At 42.0% G+C, this 21,315-nt stretch overlaps 1 protein-coding gene across 3 annotated transcripts in view; it reads right to left on the bottom strand.

The window, feature by feature from the left end:
* Positions 1-13,698: 13,698 nt before the first annotated feature.
* The window catches only part of rrbp1b (ribosome binding protein 1b), a 28,549-nt gene continuing 20,932 nt past the window's right edge, over positions 13,699-21,315 (bottom strand). The window contains exons 19-24 of one of the 3 annotated variants that reach the window (XM_028598964.1): positions 21,006-21,098; positions 19,595-19,666; positions 18,985-19,077; positions 17,450-17,533; positions 16,310-16,378; positions 13,699-14,045 (exon numbers count right to left, since the gene is read on the bottom strand). In XM_028598964.1, coding sequence (XP_028454765.1) covers positions 13,866-14,045; positions 16,310-16,378; positions 17,450-17,533; positions 18,985-19,077; positions 19,595-19,666; positions 21,006-21,098 — 591 coding nt within the window. In that variant the 3' untranslated portion in view covers positions 13,699-13,865. The remainder of the gene's footprint in view (positions 14,046-16,309; positions 16,379-17,449; positions 17,534-18,984; positions 19,078-19,594; positions 19,667-21,005; positions 21,099-21,315) is intronic. The other 2 variants (XM_028598965.1, XM_028598966.1) reach the window with 2 other exon arrangements.

The raw sequence follows: 21,315 nt of genomic DNA, 5'->3' as shown, positions 1-21,315 counted from the left end.
GATTGTGTTAGTGCCCCCCTGCTGTTGGCTGTTATTTATCGTTTATTAGACTTTTTTTGTGGACTTTTCCCCGAACGCACAGATTGTCAGTCCATCCCTGCATGGGGATGAGAACGGGCTGTTGAAATTGTTAGCCCTTCCCTTCGGGTTAATTTCTCGCTAATTGAGAAACTTTTTTTTTCTTTGGCTGAGTGCAGAAATGTATATCTTCTGGAAGATTTGGGTTTTATCAATATCAGGAATGTCGAGGATCATCTCACAAAACTCTTTACCCTAGCGCTGATGCACATTCAGACCTTCAGATAAAAAAAACATTTTTTAATAGTAATGTTTATTACCTTTTCATTAACCAAACTGTAATGTAAAGTGATTCCAGATTTAGTTTTACTGACAAAATTGCAAATGTAAAATAAAAGGAAGAATAAAGTTGACCAGTAATTCTACCAAAGACCTACCTTAAATCTCTTGATCGCACTGGAAGCTGTGATGTGCATGTCTGCATTGAGAGCAAGTCTTTTTATACTTTTTGGCCAAGCATGACTAACAGCTATCAGATTAATAAATATCCAGACCAAATATCCTGCTGTTGTTGTTTTTTTACCTTTCAAAGGTCAATGTTCCTGCATGACTACGTGATTTTGAGGGGCACACACTGTATTTGCTCAAATAAAAGACAAAGTTTGTGGCAGGAAGTAGAGACAATGTCCAACTATAGTACATGACTTCTGGTCCAAGGCATATGAGAAGAGATATATCTGTTACAGGTTAAATATAATGCAATAAATGTAAATTAAAAAATGTAAACCAAGATTTGTAAATGCAACAAATTTAGCTTGTTCTCATGAACCATACGTACATATAGCTACGAAAAGTAGCACTATAATTTGTAAGCATTCCATGTTTTGTTTTTGCTGTTTGCAGCACAATGCTGCTACATAATAATGCTGTGGACCGGGTAGGGAGGAGGTTGGGGTGGATGTGTGGGTCATAAAACACAGCATTTTCAAAACTTCCAAACTTCTACAGTAGTACTTGCTTATAAAAAGGGGTGTTTGGCTCGAGGTCATGGTGCAAAGGACCCTGGGGTGAAATTACTCTGAACCATCACTTTAACCGTAATGTCTGCCAAAACGACGGGCAGCGTAAACTAGGGCTACACGATATTTTGTTTCATCGTCTACATCGCGATGTGCGCATGCGCGATAGTCCCATCGCAGGACGTTGCGATGTTGACGATAACACTTTTTTGCTGCTTGATAGAAAAGTAAACTTTCACCTTTTACATGGTCGTTACCGGCTGACCCTTCCCCTTTAAGACAGGTGGTCATGTGACGTAGCGTTAGTCCGACGGGGGTTGTTATGGGAACTGATTCTCTCCGTGTGTAGAAAAGTACCGTAAGCGGCAGCTGCCACGGACACAGTGATGCTAATACTTCTCCATGGGTAGTCAGTGTTTTATGTACACTGCAAAGACAAACTAAATCACCCGATTAATGCAACATAGTCCCGACATCTCCCGGCCATTTTTCACCGCAGAAAGCTGCTACCGGCCAGGCTAAAGCTAACATAGTCTGTCCCAACTAACGTTATGGTTCGGAGCTGCGATGCTGGAAACGTAACACTAACCTACAGCAGCAGTCTGTGTCTGATAACGTCATTTAGGCCTACACGGATTTAAGTGCTCTTGGATACAAGAGTGTGACATGCAGGCTCTGCATGCACAGCAAAAAACAATCATGATCAATTTTAATCAATTTATCGAACAAGCAAAGCAGGCCCCGCTAAGCAACATGCATGCATTATTAATATCATTCACTTTAGCCTGGATTGATATTATATGAATACAACGGTGTCATGTCAGTCAACTAGTGTATTTCTTCCTAATGTCCCTCTCCAAAATCACTTCAGAAGAGTAGTCACAGCGCTTACTTGTTTTGGTTTTTGTAAAGCATTAAAGTTCAACAAAGACTTTTTTTTATTTTTTTAAATTTAAATTTAAATTTTCTTTGTAGATGCGCTCCCCTACAAAATCACCCCAGTAGTTGAGAATGATTTAGTATTTCTAAATAGGGCTATTTATGTCCTCTTGTAAAAATTATTCTTTTTTTCATATCGCAAAAAAAAAAATATCGCAATGTACAATTTTTCCAATATCGTGCAGGCCTAGCGTAAACCACTCCCAGACACATTTTATCAGGTTAACTGAACTACCAGCTGCCGCTGATAGGACCGAGCTGTGGTGGAGCTCTGAAGCCGACAACCAGCAACTGCCGACGGAGTCACGGAGCTCTGTAGCTGGCTTCACGTCAGGGGCGTCGGACTGGGGGAAAAGGGGACCGAGTACCCAGGGCCCTCTTGTGAGGAGGGCCCCAAAAGATACTAGAATGAATAGCTGTGGATGCAGGGAGAGGCCCATAGGAAATGCCTTTCTACAGGACCCAGGATTTTGTGCTACACCCCTGCTTCACGTGATCAGTCGGTGGGCGCCTAGTTTTGAAGGACTATTCTCAGAATTCTGACTTTAAATTCAGAGCTCAAATACAATTTTCACATGTGGCCCTAATCCTTTCTGTAGTGTAAACATGTATATCTTCTGGAAGTTTGTTTTTATCACTATCAGGAATGTCGAGGATCATCTCACAAATCTTTTTTACACTAGCTGTAACACCTTTTTTTCCAATTATTTTTTTTGCTTAGTTATGATTATTACCTTGTCATTACAACGCTGGAGTGTAAGGGGATACCTGATTTGTTTCATTTGTACTGATAAAATTACATATGGAAAAAGAAGAATAAAGTTGATCAGCAATTCCACCAAAGACCTACCTGCAAGTTTCCAATGCACTGGTAGCAGCTGTGATTTTCACAGAATCCACGTGCACGTGACAGCATGTGTGCATATGTTCGCATATATTAGTCTCACATGTGTGTCTGAGTGGCAGCAGGTCCGAGTAGCGTGAGTTTTCCTGTGTTGTATGATCGGCACATGATGAATACTACTTTGGGAAGAGTAGTGTACACAAGAAAGGAACTTCTGGTACTACAGAAGATCAGACACGGGGCCAGACATCCCATAACGGCTGAGTACCAAGGATGTAGAGCTGGGGCTAAGCTAAGAGCTAGGAGGTGGAGGTACAAGGTAAACTGGCTTACTAATAAGTGCGATGAGTCGGAGGCACTCAGGAGCAAATAGCGATGCTCTGTATAAAAAGGGGCGGAGCCGTCTCTTCTTCCTCCGGAGGATCAGATCTTTTGATGTTTGTCGCGACTTGCTGCTCGTGTTTTATCAGTGGTGGCGAGGGTCCTGTTTCATGGTGCAGGTTGTTGGGGAGGCAACATGATGGACAAGAACAGCAGACGACTCGACAAGAACTGTGGTTAAGGGGCGTGCATGTAACAAACTGTACGCCATAATGGGTAAAAACACCCCCCAGAACATCCTACAGTGAGCGACTGCTCTCGCTGCAGTAGGACAGAGAGGTTCAGGACATCCTTTGTCCCCACAGCCATCAGGCTATTTAACACCAACTAATCCCCCCAACTATACCAGACCAGATAAGAACAGGGCTGTGTGCAATTTTAATTATATTAATGAATGTGCATTGTATTTATTTATTTATTTATTTATTGTGTGTTATGTTGTGTATGGAAATGTGTGAGCTGCTGGACACTCAAATTTCCTTGCGTGGATGAATAAAGTATCTTCTATCTATCTGACCATGGGTCTATCTATCTAAAGGTCAATTATTTCTTTATGTTTGTGTAGAACAGATCATGCTTTGGATTAATAAATACCCTGGGGCCTGTTCAAATAACAAGTGTTGTTTTTGGATACTCTTCAAAGTTCAATGTTCCTGTCTGACCACGTCATTTTGAGGGCACACTCTGTGTTGAAATAGAAGTCAAGGTTTGTGACAGGTTTCATCACATCCATGAAGCTTTTTTACACCCATTTTAAATGGATGTAGCCTTGGCCCAGAAGAGAGGTAAAGGTAAGGTCTCTTATTCTGTGTAGAAATGTGTATTTTCTGGAAACTTGTTTCATATCACCTAAATAGGCCTTTTTCTATTTTTTGGCCAGGCACAGCAGCCCGTTGGTTAATTTTCTTTGTTGGCACTGGCCTGACCCAATCAAATCCAAGAACCCCCTTCCCCACTCCCGGCCGCAAATTTACGAATCCCACTATGGCCAAGCCTCCCGGGCCTGAGACAGGAGCTGTAATAGTTCTGCTGGAAGTTTAGCATCCACGTTAAAATGGACAACCGACCACCATAGAGCAAGGGAGGCGCAGAGAAATGACAGGAGAAAAAGATTAATAATCTACAGGCGGAATTCCTCAAAATGTGCCCACGTTTTTGACATGTTTGGGGCTGTAGTAGCTGCTTCAACATCAGCATTACCTGAAGTAGAGGAGGAGAGGTGGCTGGCTATACAGAGAAGCAGAAAGGCCATCATGTCAGGGAAGAAGCCGAGGAGGAGGAGAGTGACCATGACAGGGCCATGGGAGCAAGTGAGGAAAAGATGGATGTCACAAACTGACTGAATGCATGTGACAAAAGAGGGGAGACCAAACAGGTTAAAATACCAGTAGTGTTTATTGCAACATAAACAAACTACTATTAACAAAAGAATCAAAACAGATGTGGAATCAGTGTGATCAGTAGTGTGTGCGGTGTATGTGTCAGTGAAAGATATGTAGGCAAATGACAACTGCAACAAAGGAAACCAACCAAACCCAAACCAAGAGATGTGGAGTCAGGGAGAAGGAGAATGCAGAGAGATCAAATCAAACATGACTTGTATAAATAGTCTTGGTTGAGGCCTACCCAGGTGTCCACCAATCAACTAACGAGCCCTCCCCAAACTGCCAGCTCAGCCAATAAAGCCAAAGAAGCCACCAGCAGGCAGAAAAGGGAGGGTTTGTAACAATGGAAGAGAGAGTAGATGATGATGTGGTAAGGAGTAGGCAAATTAACAGGGACTCTCAGGAAGGGAGGGAGGCTTGTGTGTGTGTGTGTGTGTGTGTGTGTGTGTGTGTGTGTGTGTGTGTGTGTGTGTGTGTGTGTGTGATGACAACAAGTAGTTTGTCTGTAACATTAAAGTTAGTGGCTGTCAGGTAACCTAACTGTTTAAGCTTACATTGAAAATGCTAGCGGTTAGCCTGTTGGCTAGCTGAGAAGTCTGTGTGATCTATAACATCAGTGGTGATACAAGCATCAGAGTTCCTTGAATGGCTTAATTTGCTTCTCTTGTATTGGTGCTCTTTTCCAAGACATACAATACTCTCAGCTTTATTGTAGCTTTTGGGAAGGGTTATAGTTATGGTTATAGTATTTAGCAGACACTTATGTCCAAAGCAACAAAATATGAATCTTACAATAGTTAAAATTAACAGTAAACTGTTTTTTGTCCCAGTCCAGCCCTGTGTGTGTGTGTGTGGTAGGCCTCACCATACGATATCTTCACGATACTTAGGTCACGATACAATATTATTGCGATTTTAAACATTTCCAACTTCAAATTTTTCCCAATTTCAAATGATGTCCCCAAAAGTAAGCTTTGTCATCATCCGTTTTATCTAAAACTATAGTTTGTTCATCTCACTTCAATTTTTATTATTGCAAAATGGGATTGTCAAGCAGACAAACTGACCAACACATATTTAATAAAAGATCAATACTTGGCGTATGTGTATCGATACAGTATTGCCACGGAAAATATTGCGATGCTATTCTGAGCACATTGCAGAACGATTCTGGTTCCACAGACAGAATCAAGAAGACGGTGAGTATGATATTAAGTATTGCAAATCACATTCTCATTGCAATGCGGATGGTTTATCCAGATTGCCACTACCTGTCACAGAGTCAAACACTGGACATTTTTGTTTTTGTAACTCTTCAAAGGGCAATGCTCCTGTATGACCTCATGATTTAGAGGGCACACTGTGTGCTCAAATAAAAGACAAAGTTTGTGACAGGTAGTAGAGACAATGTACAACTATATACAGGGCATAAGTTCAGGAACAATGCTTATTATAAGAGATATATATGTTACAGGTTAAATGTAATGCAAGAAATATGAATAAGAAATGTGTACACAAAATTGTTGAGGATTTTTAAATGCAATAACTCATTAATGTAAACATAAATAAATAAATAGAGTAGCTGACTGCACTAGAGATCCTTTTCGAGCATGTAGTTTGTGGTATGTGTTGAAATGCATTGCATTATACAGAGACATGTTTATTACTAAGCCCACCCTCATTGATATGAATGGGGTTGACACCAACACTGACACCAGTATGATGCAATATAATTCAAAGGCCCTACAAGTTTCCACCTCCAAAATTACCATACAGTTTAATTTACACCTCTCTCAAACTGCTTTACCTAAAACTGAACATCATAGCCTCCACAAAGGTAGGTCCTATTGCAGGACTGTTGTATTACAGTAGACTGAATTAGTTTTGGCTAGGTGTAGCTAAAAACTGGCAACTGAGTATATGTGTAAATGCACTCGTACATCTAGTGTTTATATTTTAGTGTTGATAGTTTTTAGCTCATCTGATGTAGAGTGGATATTGTTGTTAAGATAACACCATGATGATAGCTAATAGCAAATATAAAGAGTTTTTAACTGGTTATGAAACATATGTCTCAATTTACTATTGATGCCTCTTTATGACCTGCATTAGCAAAAAAAAGCAGAAGATTGGCTATTTCTATATAGTTACTCTTAATGCCTGTTAACAGATACCAATCCCCACAAAATCAGACCAGACAATTTACGGCACACAGACCAGAAGAGCCTATGTTTACATTTACCCAAGCTAAGTTTTGCACTGAGTAATATGGTAGCCAGTTAAAAGTCAGCAGGAGGAGATTTATCTTTAGAGAATTTAGTTATTTCCTATATCATGGACCTGGTAACAGGGTGTAAGCTAAGCATGGTACTTGTTCTGTTGTCGGCTGCAAAAAACAACAGAAAAGTCTTCCTGTAGTCAATCATCTGAGGATGACATGACCCAGTAGATTCTGTTTTTTTTTTGACTGAAATGTGCCCACCACAACTGGAATAGTATTTCTCAAGTGGGACCAGTAGGCTACACAGTAGGATTAACACTGTGCTTTGTCGTGTTTTTCTGTATTGAACTTTCATAAAAATGACTCTACATATCTCAGTGGATTAAAACCATGCCAGGAATCCTACACTAGGTGTGTGGTGACCCAAGCATTTAAAACCACAAGTATAATTTAATTGACTGTTAATTGTGTTGAAATATAATTCATGTTAAAGTGTTAACTATTTAATATTTGCTAAGCTAAAACCATTTTAGGCTTTGGTTAACTCTGGTGTGTTCTTGTGAGAGTCTACCAGCGTTTCATAGTTAAAGGGGTGGTTCAGAATTTTGGACAAAGGACCTTATTTCCAAGTTAGCCAATGTGTTATTTATCAGTGGAGACAGTTTTCAACGCTTTTCATCCAGTCCTTCCAGTTGCAGAGTTAGCTGGTGCTAGCACAAGTCAACAGTAACTGCTAGCCTGCCACTACCCTTGTACCCTTGCATCATTGTCTATAAAGTCAAAGTCAAGAAACATCGGCATGGCTTTCAAACGTGGTCATAATACTATCTTGTTGATTCCTTCGTGCAATGTACTCTGCTTCTGTAGCAATGAGTGACAGCGGCAGGTAAATAAACTAGCGTGATTGTCATGGAAACCGGCTTTCTCAGTAGCCTAGGTAATATCACTCCGCCGCTGCTGTAGCCTATACTACCAACTACAGGGAACCAAGTATAACTATTGCAATGTGATGCAAGGGTAGTTTTATTTCTAACATTATTTTATCAACAGACATTTACATCAATAGTCTGGCGTTATAATTTATATGCCTCGGGTGTACTGTGGAGTGGGTCAGACTGTTTTTAATGGCAGACTAGCAGATACTGTGGACTTGTGCTAGCCTAGCACCAGCTAACTCTGCAACTGGTAGGACTGGATGAAAAGTGTTGAGAACTGTAACAGTAGGCTACAGATTTTTATGTCTAGTGATATCTTAAAGAAAATATTTCAATATAACACAGCAAGAGAAACCAGAGTAGTAAAATAAATGTATGTTTGTTATACATTTTACTTGGCTGTCCAGGGGCCTCATTTATAAAACTGTGCTGCGAATTTGTGTCAAAAGTGGCGTATGGATGAAACATAGGATGTGAGTACGCACAGAAATATTCTGATTGCGCACACACGTCCTACGCCGGTTTCCCTTTTATAAATCACAATCAACTCTAAATTAGTCGCAGCTTTGGCGGCTTCATGTCACACCCATAGTTGCAAATAAATTGTCAGTGAAACGCCCCCAATCAATATTCATTGATTGAGACATCATGGCAAGAGAGGAAAAGCAAAAAAAGAAACTTTAGCCTACCAAATGGTATTGGACATTGATTGAAAATCATTGAAAATGTTTTTGATCAATGAAAGCATTTTCATTCTGACTCGGTGCCTTTATAGCAACATGAGTGAAGTCAATAGCACCGATTACATTTGGGAAACCAGACATTGCTGCAAATTGCGCTTTTATGTTTGCCTGTTCACCCACCGTGTAAGAAAACTTTATGTAGAGATGCGACAAACCTATTATACCTCCTGACACGTCTGGCATAACACAGCTAAGGGTTGGTTGAGATATCCGTGACCTGTCAGCCAATTCCCTCTGAAAAGTGCCAGTCGCCAGAAATCCCAGTGTAGTGAGGAATTGAAGTGGGACTGGCACTACCGAGTGCTTCTCTGTAATGCTGGGTCCAAAGTGGCACAGACATCCAACAGGACAGTCCGAGGAAGTCAAAACCGCCTCATAAGCCCCTGGTCCTCGTTTGCCAGCAAGTCTTCTTGCTGTCTAAAGATTCGGTCCCTCCGAATCCTTCATCATTCATCATTTGCCACATCTTCTAACAGCGCAAGATCAGCCATGGTGCATCATTACGCATTGTGATGGCATGACTTTTTTTATACCCATCAATTTGATAGCATCTAATAAGCTACAGGTTTTGGAATTAATCTGATTGTAAATGGAAGATACTTCTGCGCAGATGTTATTTTTTGACGATGAAAACACATTTAATAATAAACAAACTAAAGCCATACCAATAAACACGATTGATTCTGCATAAGATAACAATATTTAAACTATATGCTCCGCCAGATGGAGCCATCGAGCACAGCATCAGTTTTACACATTGTTTACCGTATTTATGAGAATAACTTACATAACATGCCAATATAATTACAGAACACCGCAGATCGATCAAACAGGTGTTTGTGTAGGATATCAGTTGTAAGAATGGCTTTGTGAATCCTTCAGAGACAATCCTCAATGAGAGGCAATATTTGAATTTATTTTACACAATGGTCCCGGTTTCACGTGTTTCATCCATCTGCCGTCGGTGTCGCCGTTTCTCCTTTCACCCGTTTCTGTGAATACGTCTGGGTCAGAGTTTTCCGTGGAGGACCACACATATTCCCGTCAACTTTGCTTTTTATAAATCCCAATTCTTGTGTAGAGAGTGGCGTACGTCTTCTTTTGTGCGTACGCCACGTTTATAAATGAGACCCCAGAACATTTCATTTTACTAAGGTTTGTAGACATGTAAGATACCAATACCAATATAGCTCATAGTGTGTGAGTTATGTAGTTCCACAGCGGAGGCACCGCGCTATTATTTCTTGGTTATTTCTTTATAGTTACTTATGCCTACAATACATCTACTGGTAAAGGGAGATTTAGCCAATTCACTACTAACTGCTAAGCACTCAGGATCCTGTTCAGTAAAACATTAGTAACCATCTAGTATTAAGGAAGCAAATGTTAAGGTCACTGTTTGTTAATTATGTTTCCCAGACAAGTTCCTGGTTTGCCCGCCCGTGTAGTTATCAATAGTTATTATTCACATATTTTAAACAGCGTAAACCCTGACTTTGCCCTCATATTTCACCTTGAGAGAAAAATAAACAGTAGAAATGTGATTACAGATTCATAAAGATTTCCATCAAAATTAAACTGATATGATGCATGACTTGCATCCAAGAGAGATATGTTGCTCTCACAAGATGTAGGGAAAATGTAAAACATGAATAGGCCTCTCAACTATATGCTGTTGTTTTTGTCTGTATACTGTGCTTTTATTACCCAAAAATTACCCATTTGAAAAGAGAACCAATCATGTCTCTTCTGTGAGAGAAAAGTAATGTTTATTTTACAAGTGCAGTAGATTTAGACAAGCCTAAGAAAAATTACAACACACAATGCCAGACACAGCCAAGAGAACTATTTTGATGCTTTTTCCCCATGGGAACAGTGGCATAGGATCAGGAACAGAATCCACGAGAGACTGAGGAGCTCTTGTAAGGTCAACTGATGTCACAATTCCCATTAAATTTATGACAAAATACAAAATGTGTTGACTTCATGACAGCAAACATGTCAAATTTTACAAACACTGTAAAAAATAATACAACAGTATCCGCAATATACTCCTTTGTCAGCCGGGGAGAACATTTTCACACTCCCTTAAAAATGGCTGTGTGGTCTACATGTGATATTGCAAGGGCAAGGGGCGAGGGCCCGTTCATCGCTGCTTGCAGCTTTAATTATTAGGGCCTGAGCTCACTGAAAATGCGAGGCACCTATTGTTCTTGCTCAGATTATTATTAGGGCCCAAGCACAAAAGTGCAAGGACCCAACGTTTTTTCCTAAAAATATTATTAGGCCCCGAGCGCCGACAGCGACGAAGGCCCTCTTGAAACTGAAGGAATTATTATTATGGCAAATGAATTGGCTTTTTGAGGGACTTAACATATTCAAAAACTCACCAAAATTGGCGGTTGCATCAAGTCTGGTGAAAATGTACGTATTTTAAGGGTTTCGGGAATAGGCGCACAAAGATGGCTCGCTAGCGCCCCCTACAAAGTTAAAAAAATTGGTACACATTTGGATCATGTCAAGACGTACAAAAAACATAATTGGAGCCATACCCTAAACCCAACAGGAAGTCCGCCATTTTGAATTTAAAGTTAGAAATTTGTGCGATTTTGGCCATTTCCACGTCGTACTTTAACAAACTCCTCCTAGAGATTTCATCCGATCAACTTCAAATTCTTCATGGCTTCATGGCTTCTTCTATTGAACAACAAGTTTTCGTTATCGGTCGAGGTAGGGCATCTGATAGGTGCTCACAAAGAGCAGTATTTGGAGAAGTTGGAGATAGCAGGATTGGATACCAACCCTTAATTCTTCCTGCCTCCGTTTTCACGGACCTCATTAAATCGCAGAGTCTGCCCGACGTCAGTCCACACGATCTGTGTGATTTATGTGGTAAACGGGGTATCCCCATATACTGGTGCTGATCTCAAAGCTTTTAAAAGTCTGGATGCTTACCAGTTCTTTGTAGCTGGCTGGGTTACAGGTACACAATGCTACGCTAACGGCGGGGGGAGGTACCTCATAATGGCAAAGGTAAGACATCAATCTAGGGTTTATTTTGTATTAACATCTATTCTTTACTTAAGTAAAGATTTATATAACACATAGCCCATGTTTTTAGAGGACATGGTTGGTCGTGGCTACCCACATACCGTTCTTCACTGGCTGAGCCAATGCAACTTTCTAATGGATGTCTGAACGCATCCCAACTCTGGCAAGTGCAGTCATTAATTGTCTATCACACGTTAATCCATGCAGTAAATCACGGAGAGTATATGATCAGTAGTAACTAGGGATGTCCCGATCAGGTTTTTTTTGCCCTCGAGTCCGAGTCCGAGTCATTTGATTTTGAGTATCTACCGATACCGAGTCCCAATCCGATAATTCTATAATATATAAAAAAGGAATAAAGAAGAGCGAAAAAACAGATCCAGGATGTTCCTTATTTTTTATTTAATTTTTTAACAACTCTGTTAACAAACAGAGCACTTCTGTGAGGTAGCTTAAACAATCAAGTAATAACATAAATTCTTCACTTTTGGACTTTAGTGCAACAGTAAATATAAAAAAGTCTAATATAAAAACAAATAGCACCTCAATTTAAAATACCCGGCAGGCATGTAAACAAATAAAAAAGGTGGAGCTCAGCTAGCTTCAGAGCTAAGGCGGGACTACAGATTAGGTGTCCCCAAAACCTGCGTATCTAACAGTAGTTCTGCATTACATTTGTTCCGCAATACATTAATTAATTTGCACGCAAGTTTTATTTGTAGTGTATTCTCTGTGTAAATTCATGCACCGAACCGTGATGCCCGTACCAATTCGGTTCAATACGAATACATGTACCGTTCCACCCCTACTTTCCACATAGTACCAGACAGAGATGTGATTTTAGCCTTCGGTGGAAGATGCGTAGGCTTTCGGCCATCGTGATGTCAATAGGGAGCTCATTCCACCATTTAGGAGCCAGGACAGTGAACAGTCAGGATTTGGTTGAACGATTAGTTCTCCCTCTGTGAGGGGGCAGCAAGCAGGTTGGCTGATGCAGAGCAGAGGGGGTGGGGGTTGGGGTGTATGGTTGGACCATGTCCTGGATGTAAGCTGGGGCTGATCCATTCATGGCCCTGTATGTAAGTACTAGTGTACTGTACGAGAGTACTAGTGTACTGTATGAGAGTACTAGTGTACTGTATGAGAGTACTAGTGTACTTATGAGAGTACTAGTGTACTGTATGGGAGTACCAGTGTCTTGAAGTGGATGTGGGCAGCAACTGGTAACCAGTGAAGAGAGCGGAGGAGAGGTGTAGTGTGAGAGAACTTGGGGAGGTTGAAGACAAGTCAAACTGCTGCGTTCTGAATGAGCTGCAGGGGTCGGATGGCACATGCAGGCAGGCCAATCAGGAGGGAGCATGCAGGCAGGCCAATCAGGAGGGAGCATGCAGTAGTCTAGACGTGAGAAACAGTCTGGATTTTGTTGAGTTTTCCCTCGCTGTGAGGGGACAGCAACATGCTCTGAAAATCCTCATTGGAGGATCTCCTTCTGCACCCTTCATCTGCACTATGAGTCCAACTGAAGTCAATCTGAAACATCCCATTATATAGAAATAAAGTTATCATAAATGATTGTTTATATAATTATATTATAGTATAGAAAGTCATTATAAATGATTGTTTATATAATTATATTATGGTAAAGAAAGTCATTATAAATGATTGCATTACTCAGGGTCTTGGCGTGACTTGTTTTGTTGAACTTAGGCCCTTAGCATGTTAACTTTTATTATTTCTTCACACTCTTTTCATTTAACTCTTCACTCAGAACATTTCCAAACTTTTCTGAGATGTAAAATACCAATATGACTGAGTGTCTCTGCACGCTTCACAAACCAGACGAGAGAGGAACGACAGAAAAGAAAAACCCAAAACAGTTTGAGTCAGACGTTTATTTGTCACAGTGAGCATCAGTCAGGAAAACAGCAGCGAGGCGTTCACTGTCCAACACGTTGCTTTCTGTTTCTGTCGCTCTGCTGAGGCTCAAACTTCAGGCTGCATCTCCCGGGCTACGTTTTGGTTCAAAAAGGAATATCTTCTGCTAAGTTTCACCATCTCATTCCCCCTTCTCTGGTGTTTCCCCCTCTCATTTCCCATGCTCTGGCATTTCCCCCTCTCATTCCCCCCTGCTCACTGTTTTGGTTTGGAATCTGCGGGGTTGTGTTGCAGTCTCAACGGCTCCAAACGGAGACCTTTGGCAACGCCGACACTGACGCCAACTTTTGGCTCAAAACTCAAATACTTAAAAACTAAAACGTAGCGCTGGAGATGGAGCTTTAAAGTACATGGAATCATTGTAACAACAAACATGAAGGAAGAGAAGTTTATTTCACACTGGCATCTCTTCCAGCACCTGAACTGTCTCTTCCTGGACCGTCTCTTCCTGCACCTGGACCGTCTCTTCCTGCACCTGGACCGTCTCTTCCTTCACCTGGACCGTCTCTTCCTGCACCTGGACCGTCTCTTCCTTCACCTGGACCGTCTCTTCCTTCACCTGAACCGTCTCTTCCTGCAGAAACACAACAGAAAAAAAAGTTCTGTTGTTGCTGCTGACAGCCTCAGATTATTATTCTAAGTGTCTGACAACATTATGGGATGGATCCCTACAGAGATAGACCTTTTAGTTAAAGAGTAAGATCCTTTTAGTTTAACTAAAGCCCTGAAATCACCATCACCAAACTCCACCAGGGGTCTCATTTATAAAACTACTATAAGTGTACGTACGCCAAAAAGCCCAAATTGGTGTACGCCAAAAAAAGTCAGATTTATAAAACCGTGTGTACGCACACCTGTAAGCAATGTTCCCTTTATAAATCTACAAGCATGCGTACGTGAATAAGCCTCTTATCCCGCCCTGTACACGCCCATTTTTAACCATAAATAGTCAATGCAAAGCCCCTCGTGAATGCTGATCAGTATGTTAATGACCCTGGCAGTTGTTCTTTCGCTACACCAAATCATGTCGAATCATGAGGACTGGCGGAGAAAAAGCAAAAAAACTCTCAGACGCTCGGGAATTTCTGCCAATTGAATTATAATTTCGGCCTGTTGTCGCACAGTGTAGGTAAACCGGATTTATAGACTACCTTTATTCATAAAATCTTCCAAAACGGCATTACGGCACTCGGGGACAGCTTTGATATACCAGACGTATATAATAAGATTTAACAGAACTATATATTATATCCAAACAAGCCTTAGTGATAAAGTTGAAGATTATATTTTTATTTATTTATAAATTTATATATTTAAAAAAACACTTAGCTGTCTGACATTTCCCTCTGGAAACAGCCGGTTTCCCCCAGAGTGGCGAGGACCTGTATTTGGACCGGGATGGCACGGTTCCGGCGTGTTGCCCTCTCTACTGGACCCAATTCAGTACATAGATCCAAGAGCTCAGCTTTAGGTAATCTAAATCGGCATATTAGCCAGTCATCGTCATGGTCCCTGAAGTCTCTTTCTCTCATGATTCTTCCATTGCTGTCCTCCTGCAGGGCCAGCAGTGCCATCATGCACCATTACGCAAAATCACAGCAACAACTGGTGGTGTCCCCCACCCCGAGATACAATTTGAAGACGAAATGTAATAGGCAAACACAGTTTTCTTCATGCAGGTTTTGTTATGAACAGTATTAAAGTTTGGACCGATAACAACAACATTAAGTGTAACGATTGCGCGAGAGCTTAACAGCTGTATTTCCAGAATTGGACATTTGATGATCTATGCACAGTTTTAAAGACAGATATTTAGTTATTTACTCTGTGTTCTGCAGTTATCTAATGCTGGGGTATTAATGCTATCCTGTATTCCATGCATCTCCTCCTCCTGCGCTCCGTAGCAGACAATGTGATGGCCAGACAGCGCTGATTAAATATAAAGAACACATTTTTATTTAAGATTTGAGTTGGAGGTGTTTATGGAACAGTTTTCACTCAGTACAAGCGCAAATAACACTGCTGGATTTCATCTTCATGGTAACGTGGATGATATGGAATGAAAGAATGTGCGTGTGGAATCAATACTAGGAAATATTACGAGTAATCTTATTCCCACATTTACTTTCTGCAGTCTGACTTCAGTTCACCACCTCACCATCTGCGTCGCCAATTCCTATTTTGTCTCCAAAATGTGCGTACGCATGGGTCAGAATTTGGGTGGAGGACCGCACATTCTCCTGTCAAGTTTGTTTTTTATAAATCACAACCTTTGCATGGGAAGTGGCGTACGCCCATTTTCAGCCCTGTTTTGTGCGTACGCCACGTTTATAAATGAGACCCCAGGACTTTTAGCGTGTACAGAGCCAGCATATTTCCATTCTAAAATGCAATACAGCTTAACGTGGTTTAATGTACCTAAACAACAATCAATCATCCCCAAATGTCTCTTTCATATTGCTCCTCATAACCACTGTTTATGACAAGACATGGTCATGAGAAATTTGGTGATCATTGGTCACGGTTTTCCGATCTTAAGCCACATTAAACCACATTTAGCCTTTTCCTCACCATAGGCGCCAATGAAGAAGAAAACGTTAACGTGAGATAACTCCTATAATCGTTGGATTTTGGTTTAGGTTTTTTGACAGGCTTAAGTGTTCATGACAAGATATGACCATGAGAAATTTGGTGATCACTGATCGTTGTTTAGGTACATTAAACCACGTTAAGCTTTTTCACGTTAAGCATTTTAGAATGTCCTTTTTTAAATGTTTAAAATGTAAATTATAATCCTAAATGGAAAACATCAGAGACATGACGGAGGGAGAGAGAAACCTCGGTCGCAGCAGCAGATCTCTGATCAGCCTCCGCCTGCTGCTGCAGCTCCAACACGTCCCGTCGAGCCTGAAAAACAACAACAAACCTGCATAAATACCTTAAAACGGAGACTTAAAACCTGCTTATTCAGTCTGGCTTTCACGTAGGGTTGGGTATGGTTTGTTTTTTTCCGATACCGGTGCTAAACGATACTTTTAAAACGGTGCCAGTGCCTAAACGATGCCTGAACCGAAATATATATAATATATTTATAATCTATATAGTATAAAATATAAAAAAGGAGCACAAAACGACAGTCTGCGACTTTAAAGAACGTCTTGTTTATTGCTAAGGCCGTATGGTCAAAATTAAATGATTGATTAATAATGTAATAACTAAAACTTATAACAATGACTTATTTCAGCAGTAAATTGCTGTTGAACGACAAAAACAAGCACCAGATGGGAAAAGGGTATTTTACAATAACTTTGAATGCACCACAAGGCTGGTGAGTTTCAAGTGAACGCGCAGTCAGATGGTTATGTCTCGCTGTTGGAATCCTCTACATGGAAATACAGTCACACTTTACATGGCTTAATGTAAGCTGTCAGCATTTTAACCATTGGGTTTAATCCAGCTACTACCTAACCAGCTACTAGCTAACCTGCTACTAGCTAACCGGCTACTACCTAACCAGCTACTAGCTAACGGTAAAGTAGCGTACCGTGCAGCGATGCTTCTGGAAAATAAAAAAACAGTCAGGCACCGAAATGAGGAGCCAACATTTTCGTTCTTATTCGGTCTCGTTACTACTGTTTACATCGGGACCTGTGCCCTGTTGGCACTGTGTTTTGGTACCCAACCCTACTCATAGCTGTATCATTTGAACGTGTGGCTGATGTTCCAGATGTGACCCCTGACTATTATTTGTACGTGTTCCAGATGTTCCAGATGTGACCTCTGACTATTATTTGTACGTGTTCCAGATGTTCCAGATGTGACCTCTGACTATCATTTGAATGTGTGGCTGATGTTCCAGATGTGACCCCTGACTATTATTTGAACGTGTTCCAGATGTGACCTCTGACTAGTATTTGAACGTGTTCCAGATGTGACCTCTGACTAGTATTTGAACGTGTTCCAGATGTGACCTCTGACCTGCTCCAGCTGTGCATCCAGCTGCTGTCGCTGCTCCTGCTCCGCCTGCAGCCGGACGGACATCTGCTGCACCTGAGACCGCAACTACAACACAGACAGGTTTTACACTCAACCAATCAGCTGAGAGAACAGTTTTACACTCAACCAATCAGCTGACTGAGAGAACAGTTTTACACTCAACCAATCAGCTGACTGAGAGAACAGTTTTACACTCAACCAATCAGCTAAGAGAACAGTTTTACACTCAACCAATCAGCTAAGAGAACAGTTTTACACTCAACCAATCCGGTAACTGAGAGAACAGTTTTACACTCAACCAATCAGCTAACTGAGAGAAGAGTTTTACACTCAACCAATCAGGTAACTGAGAGAAGAGTTTTACACTCAACCAATCAGCTAACTGAGAGAACAGTTTTACACTCAACCAATCAGCTAAGAGAACAGTTTACACTCAACCAATCAGCTAAGAGAACAGTTTTACACTCAACCAATCAGCTAAGAGAACAGTTTTACACTCAACCAATCCGGTAACTGAGAGAACAGTTTTACACTCAACCAATCAGCTAACTGAGAGAACAGTTTTACACTCAACCAATCAGGTAACTGAGAGAAGAGTTTTACACTCAACCAATCAGCTAACTGAGAGAACAGTTTTACACTCAACCAATCAGCTAAGAGAACAGTTTACACTCAACCAATCAGCTAAGAGAACAGTTTTACACTCAACCAATCAGCTAAGAGAACAGTTTTACACTCAACCAATCCGGTAACTGAGAGAACAGTTTTACACTCAACCAATCAGCTAACTGAGAGAACAGTTTTACACTCAACCAATCAGCTAACTGAGAGAACAGTTTTACACTCAACCAATCAGCTAACTGAGAGAACAGTTTTACACTCAACCAATCAGCTGAGAGAACAGTTTTACACTCAACCAATCAGCTGAGAGAACAGTTTTACACAGTGAACCTGGCAGCCGTGATCCTGTGTCGACGCGTACATTTTTTAAATCATTCTGTACAGCCAATCACAGGACTGCATCGTCAGTGTATCTGTTGAGTGAGGTTACATCTCAACTGCTACGTTCCCCTGGTGTTTCCCCCTCTCATTCCCCCTGCTCTGGTGTTTCCCCCTCTCATTCCCCCTGCTCTGGTGTTTCCCCCTCTCATTCCCCCTGCTCTGGTGTTTCCCCTCTCATTCCCCCTGCTCTGGTGTTTCCCCCTCTCATTCCCCCTGCTCTGGTGTTTCCCCTCTCATTCCCCCTGCTCTGGTGTTTCCCCCTGCTCTGGTGTTTCCCCTCTCATTCCCCTGCTCTGATGTTTCCCCCTGCTCTGATGTTTCCCCCTCTCATTCCCCCTGCTCTGATGTTTCCCCCTGCTCTCCCCTCTCATTCCCCTGCTCTGGTGTTTCCCCTCTCATTCCCCCTGCTCTGGTGTTTCCCCCTCTCATTCCCCCTGCTCTGGTGTTTCCCCCTCTCATTCCCCCTGCTCTGCTGTATGTGTTTAACGTGTGAAAGAGCGTGCTGGCGTTCAGACCTGAGCGAGCTCCTCGCAGCAGCTCTGCGAGACGCTGGCGTCCTCCAGCTGTTTCTCCAGCTGAGCCTCCAGCAACATCAGCTGTTCCTTCAGCTGAGACACGACGAGGGAAGTAAAGTTATTCTTTACGGCAGTTTCACAGATACACATAACAAAGGGCTTTAAGGTCTTTTCACACGGTACGCAACACTTCGCCGGGACATACAGGATGGAGAGGACAGGAGAGGACAGGACGGAGAGAACAGGAGAGGACAGGACGGAGAGGACAGGACAAAAAGGACAGGACGGAGAGGACAGGATGGAGAGGACAGGACGAAGAGGACAGGAGAGGAGAGGACAGGACAAAGAGGACAGGACGAAGAGGACAGGACGGAGAGGACAGGAGAGGAGAGGACAGGACGAAGAGGACAGGACAAAGAGGACAGGACGGAGAGGACAGGACGAAGAGGACAGGACAAAGAGGACAGGACGAAGAGGACAGGACGGAGAGGACAGGACGGAGAGGACAGGAGAGGAGAGGACAGGACGAAGAGGACAGGACAAAGAGGACAGGACGAAGAGGACAGGACGGAGAGGACAGGACGGAGAGGACAGGACGGAGAGGACAGACCTGCTGAGTGTTTTCTGTCTCCGACGTCTTCGACTGCACTTCGTCCTGCAGCAGCGTCAGCTGATCCAGAACCTGCAGACAGCAGCATCACACACAGAGTCAGGGCATGGTTTAATATATTACATGGACAGGTGGGTGGGTAGGTAGGTAGATGGATAGATAGACAGAGACAGAGAGATAGATAGATGGATTGATGGATGGATGTATGGGTAGGTGGATGGATGGATAGATAAATAGAGAGAGAATGATATATAGATGGATGGATGGATGGATGGATGGATGGACAGATAAATAGATAGATAGATAGATAGATGGAGAGATGATAGATAGAGAGAGAGATAGATGGATGGATAGATGGGTAGATGGATGGATAGATAGATAGAATAATCAAAGCTGGGCTTTTTACGTTTCATTGCCTCAAATTAGTTTTTTTTTTACTAAAGTTTTTGATTCTTTTTGACATTTTTTATTTATTTATTTTTGTTTTATTTATTTTGGCAGAGAAAAGTGACAAATGTCGAAAAAAACATTGACGAGCACGAAAGCGACCATTTCACGGGATTGCGTACGCTTCTTGGGTTGCCTGTCAAACTGACGAAACGACAATCGCTCCCCGTGTGAAAAGACCTTTATATAAAGTGAAATACAATAAATAAAATACATAAGAACACAAAAGGAAAACAAAGATACATAAAACCCTTGTCTTACTAAAAGCCTGTTTAAACTCAACATTAACCTCCAGAACCCAGTGATCTCCTGGATGGAGTTAGGACAGGACGGACAGGACAGGATGGAGAGGACAGGATGGAGAGGACAAGAGATTAGAGGACAGGATGGAGAGGACAGGATGGAGAGGACAGGAGAGGACAGGACGAAGAGGACAGGATGGAGAGGACAGGAAGGAGAGGACAGGACGGAGAGGACACGAGAGGAGAGGACAGGATGGAGAGGACAGGAGAGGACAGGACGAAGAGGATAGGATGGAGAGGACAGGAAGGAGAGGACAGGACGGAGAGGACAGGAGAGGAGAGGACAGGATGGAGAGAAAAGGAGAGGACAGGACGAAGAGGACAGGATGGAGAGGACAGGACGGAGACGACAGGACAAAGAGGACAGGACAAAGAGGACAGGACGGAGAGGACAGGACGAAGAGGACAGGACGGAGAGGACAGGATGGAGAGGACAGGACGGAGAGGAGAGGATGGAGAGGACAGGACGGAGACGACAGGACAAAGAGGACAGGACAAAGAGGACAGGACGGAGAGGACAGGATGGAGAGGACAGGATGGAGAGGACAGGAGACGAGAGATTTTTTATTTATTTATTTTTGTCTCTTTTCTCAACACGTGCTGACCCCCCCGAGACAGTCGGAGATCTCAACCCCCTCATATAAACGTGATCTAAAACTCACCGTTTGTTTCTGCTGTTCGGTATCGGACAGTTTGTTCTTCCAGACGTTTTCTTCTTCTTCAGAGCGTCGCTGCAGAGCGTGAAGCTCCGCCTCCTGTCGGAGGACCAAACAACCAACAAACAAGAGAAACCGTCAAAGAGGAAACAATACAAAAGATAAACACAAGGGAGAAAACTATCCATCATATCAGAACAAGTCAGATGTAGAGCACAGTCATTAACTACTAAATTAATCTCTAACTATTAAGATAGTTGATTCATCAGTTTGAGTCATTTTTTTTAATGTAAAAACAGGTAAACTTGTGTGTTTG

This window comes from Perca flavescens, chromosome 2, assembly GCF_004354835.1.
Source record: "Perca flavescens isolate YP-PL-M2 chromosome 2, PFLA_1.0, whole genome shotgun sequence".
NCBI lineage: Eukaryota > Metazoa > Chordata > Actinopteri > Perciformes > Percidae > Perca > Perca flavescens.
This window is presented reverse-complemented; position numbering and strand designations above follow the sequence as displayed.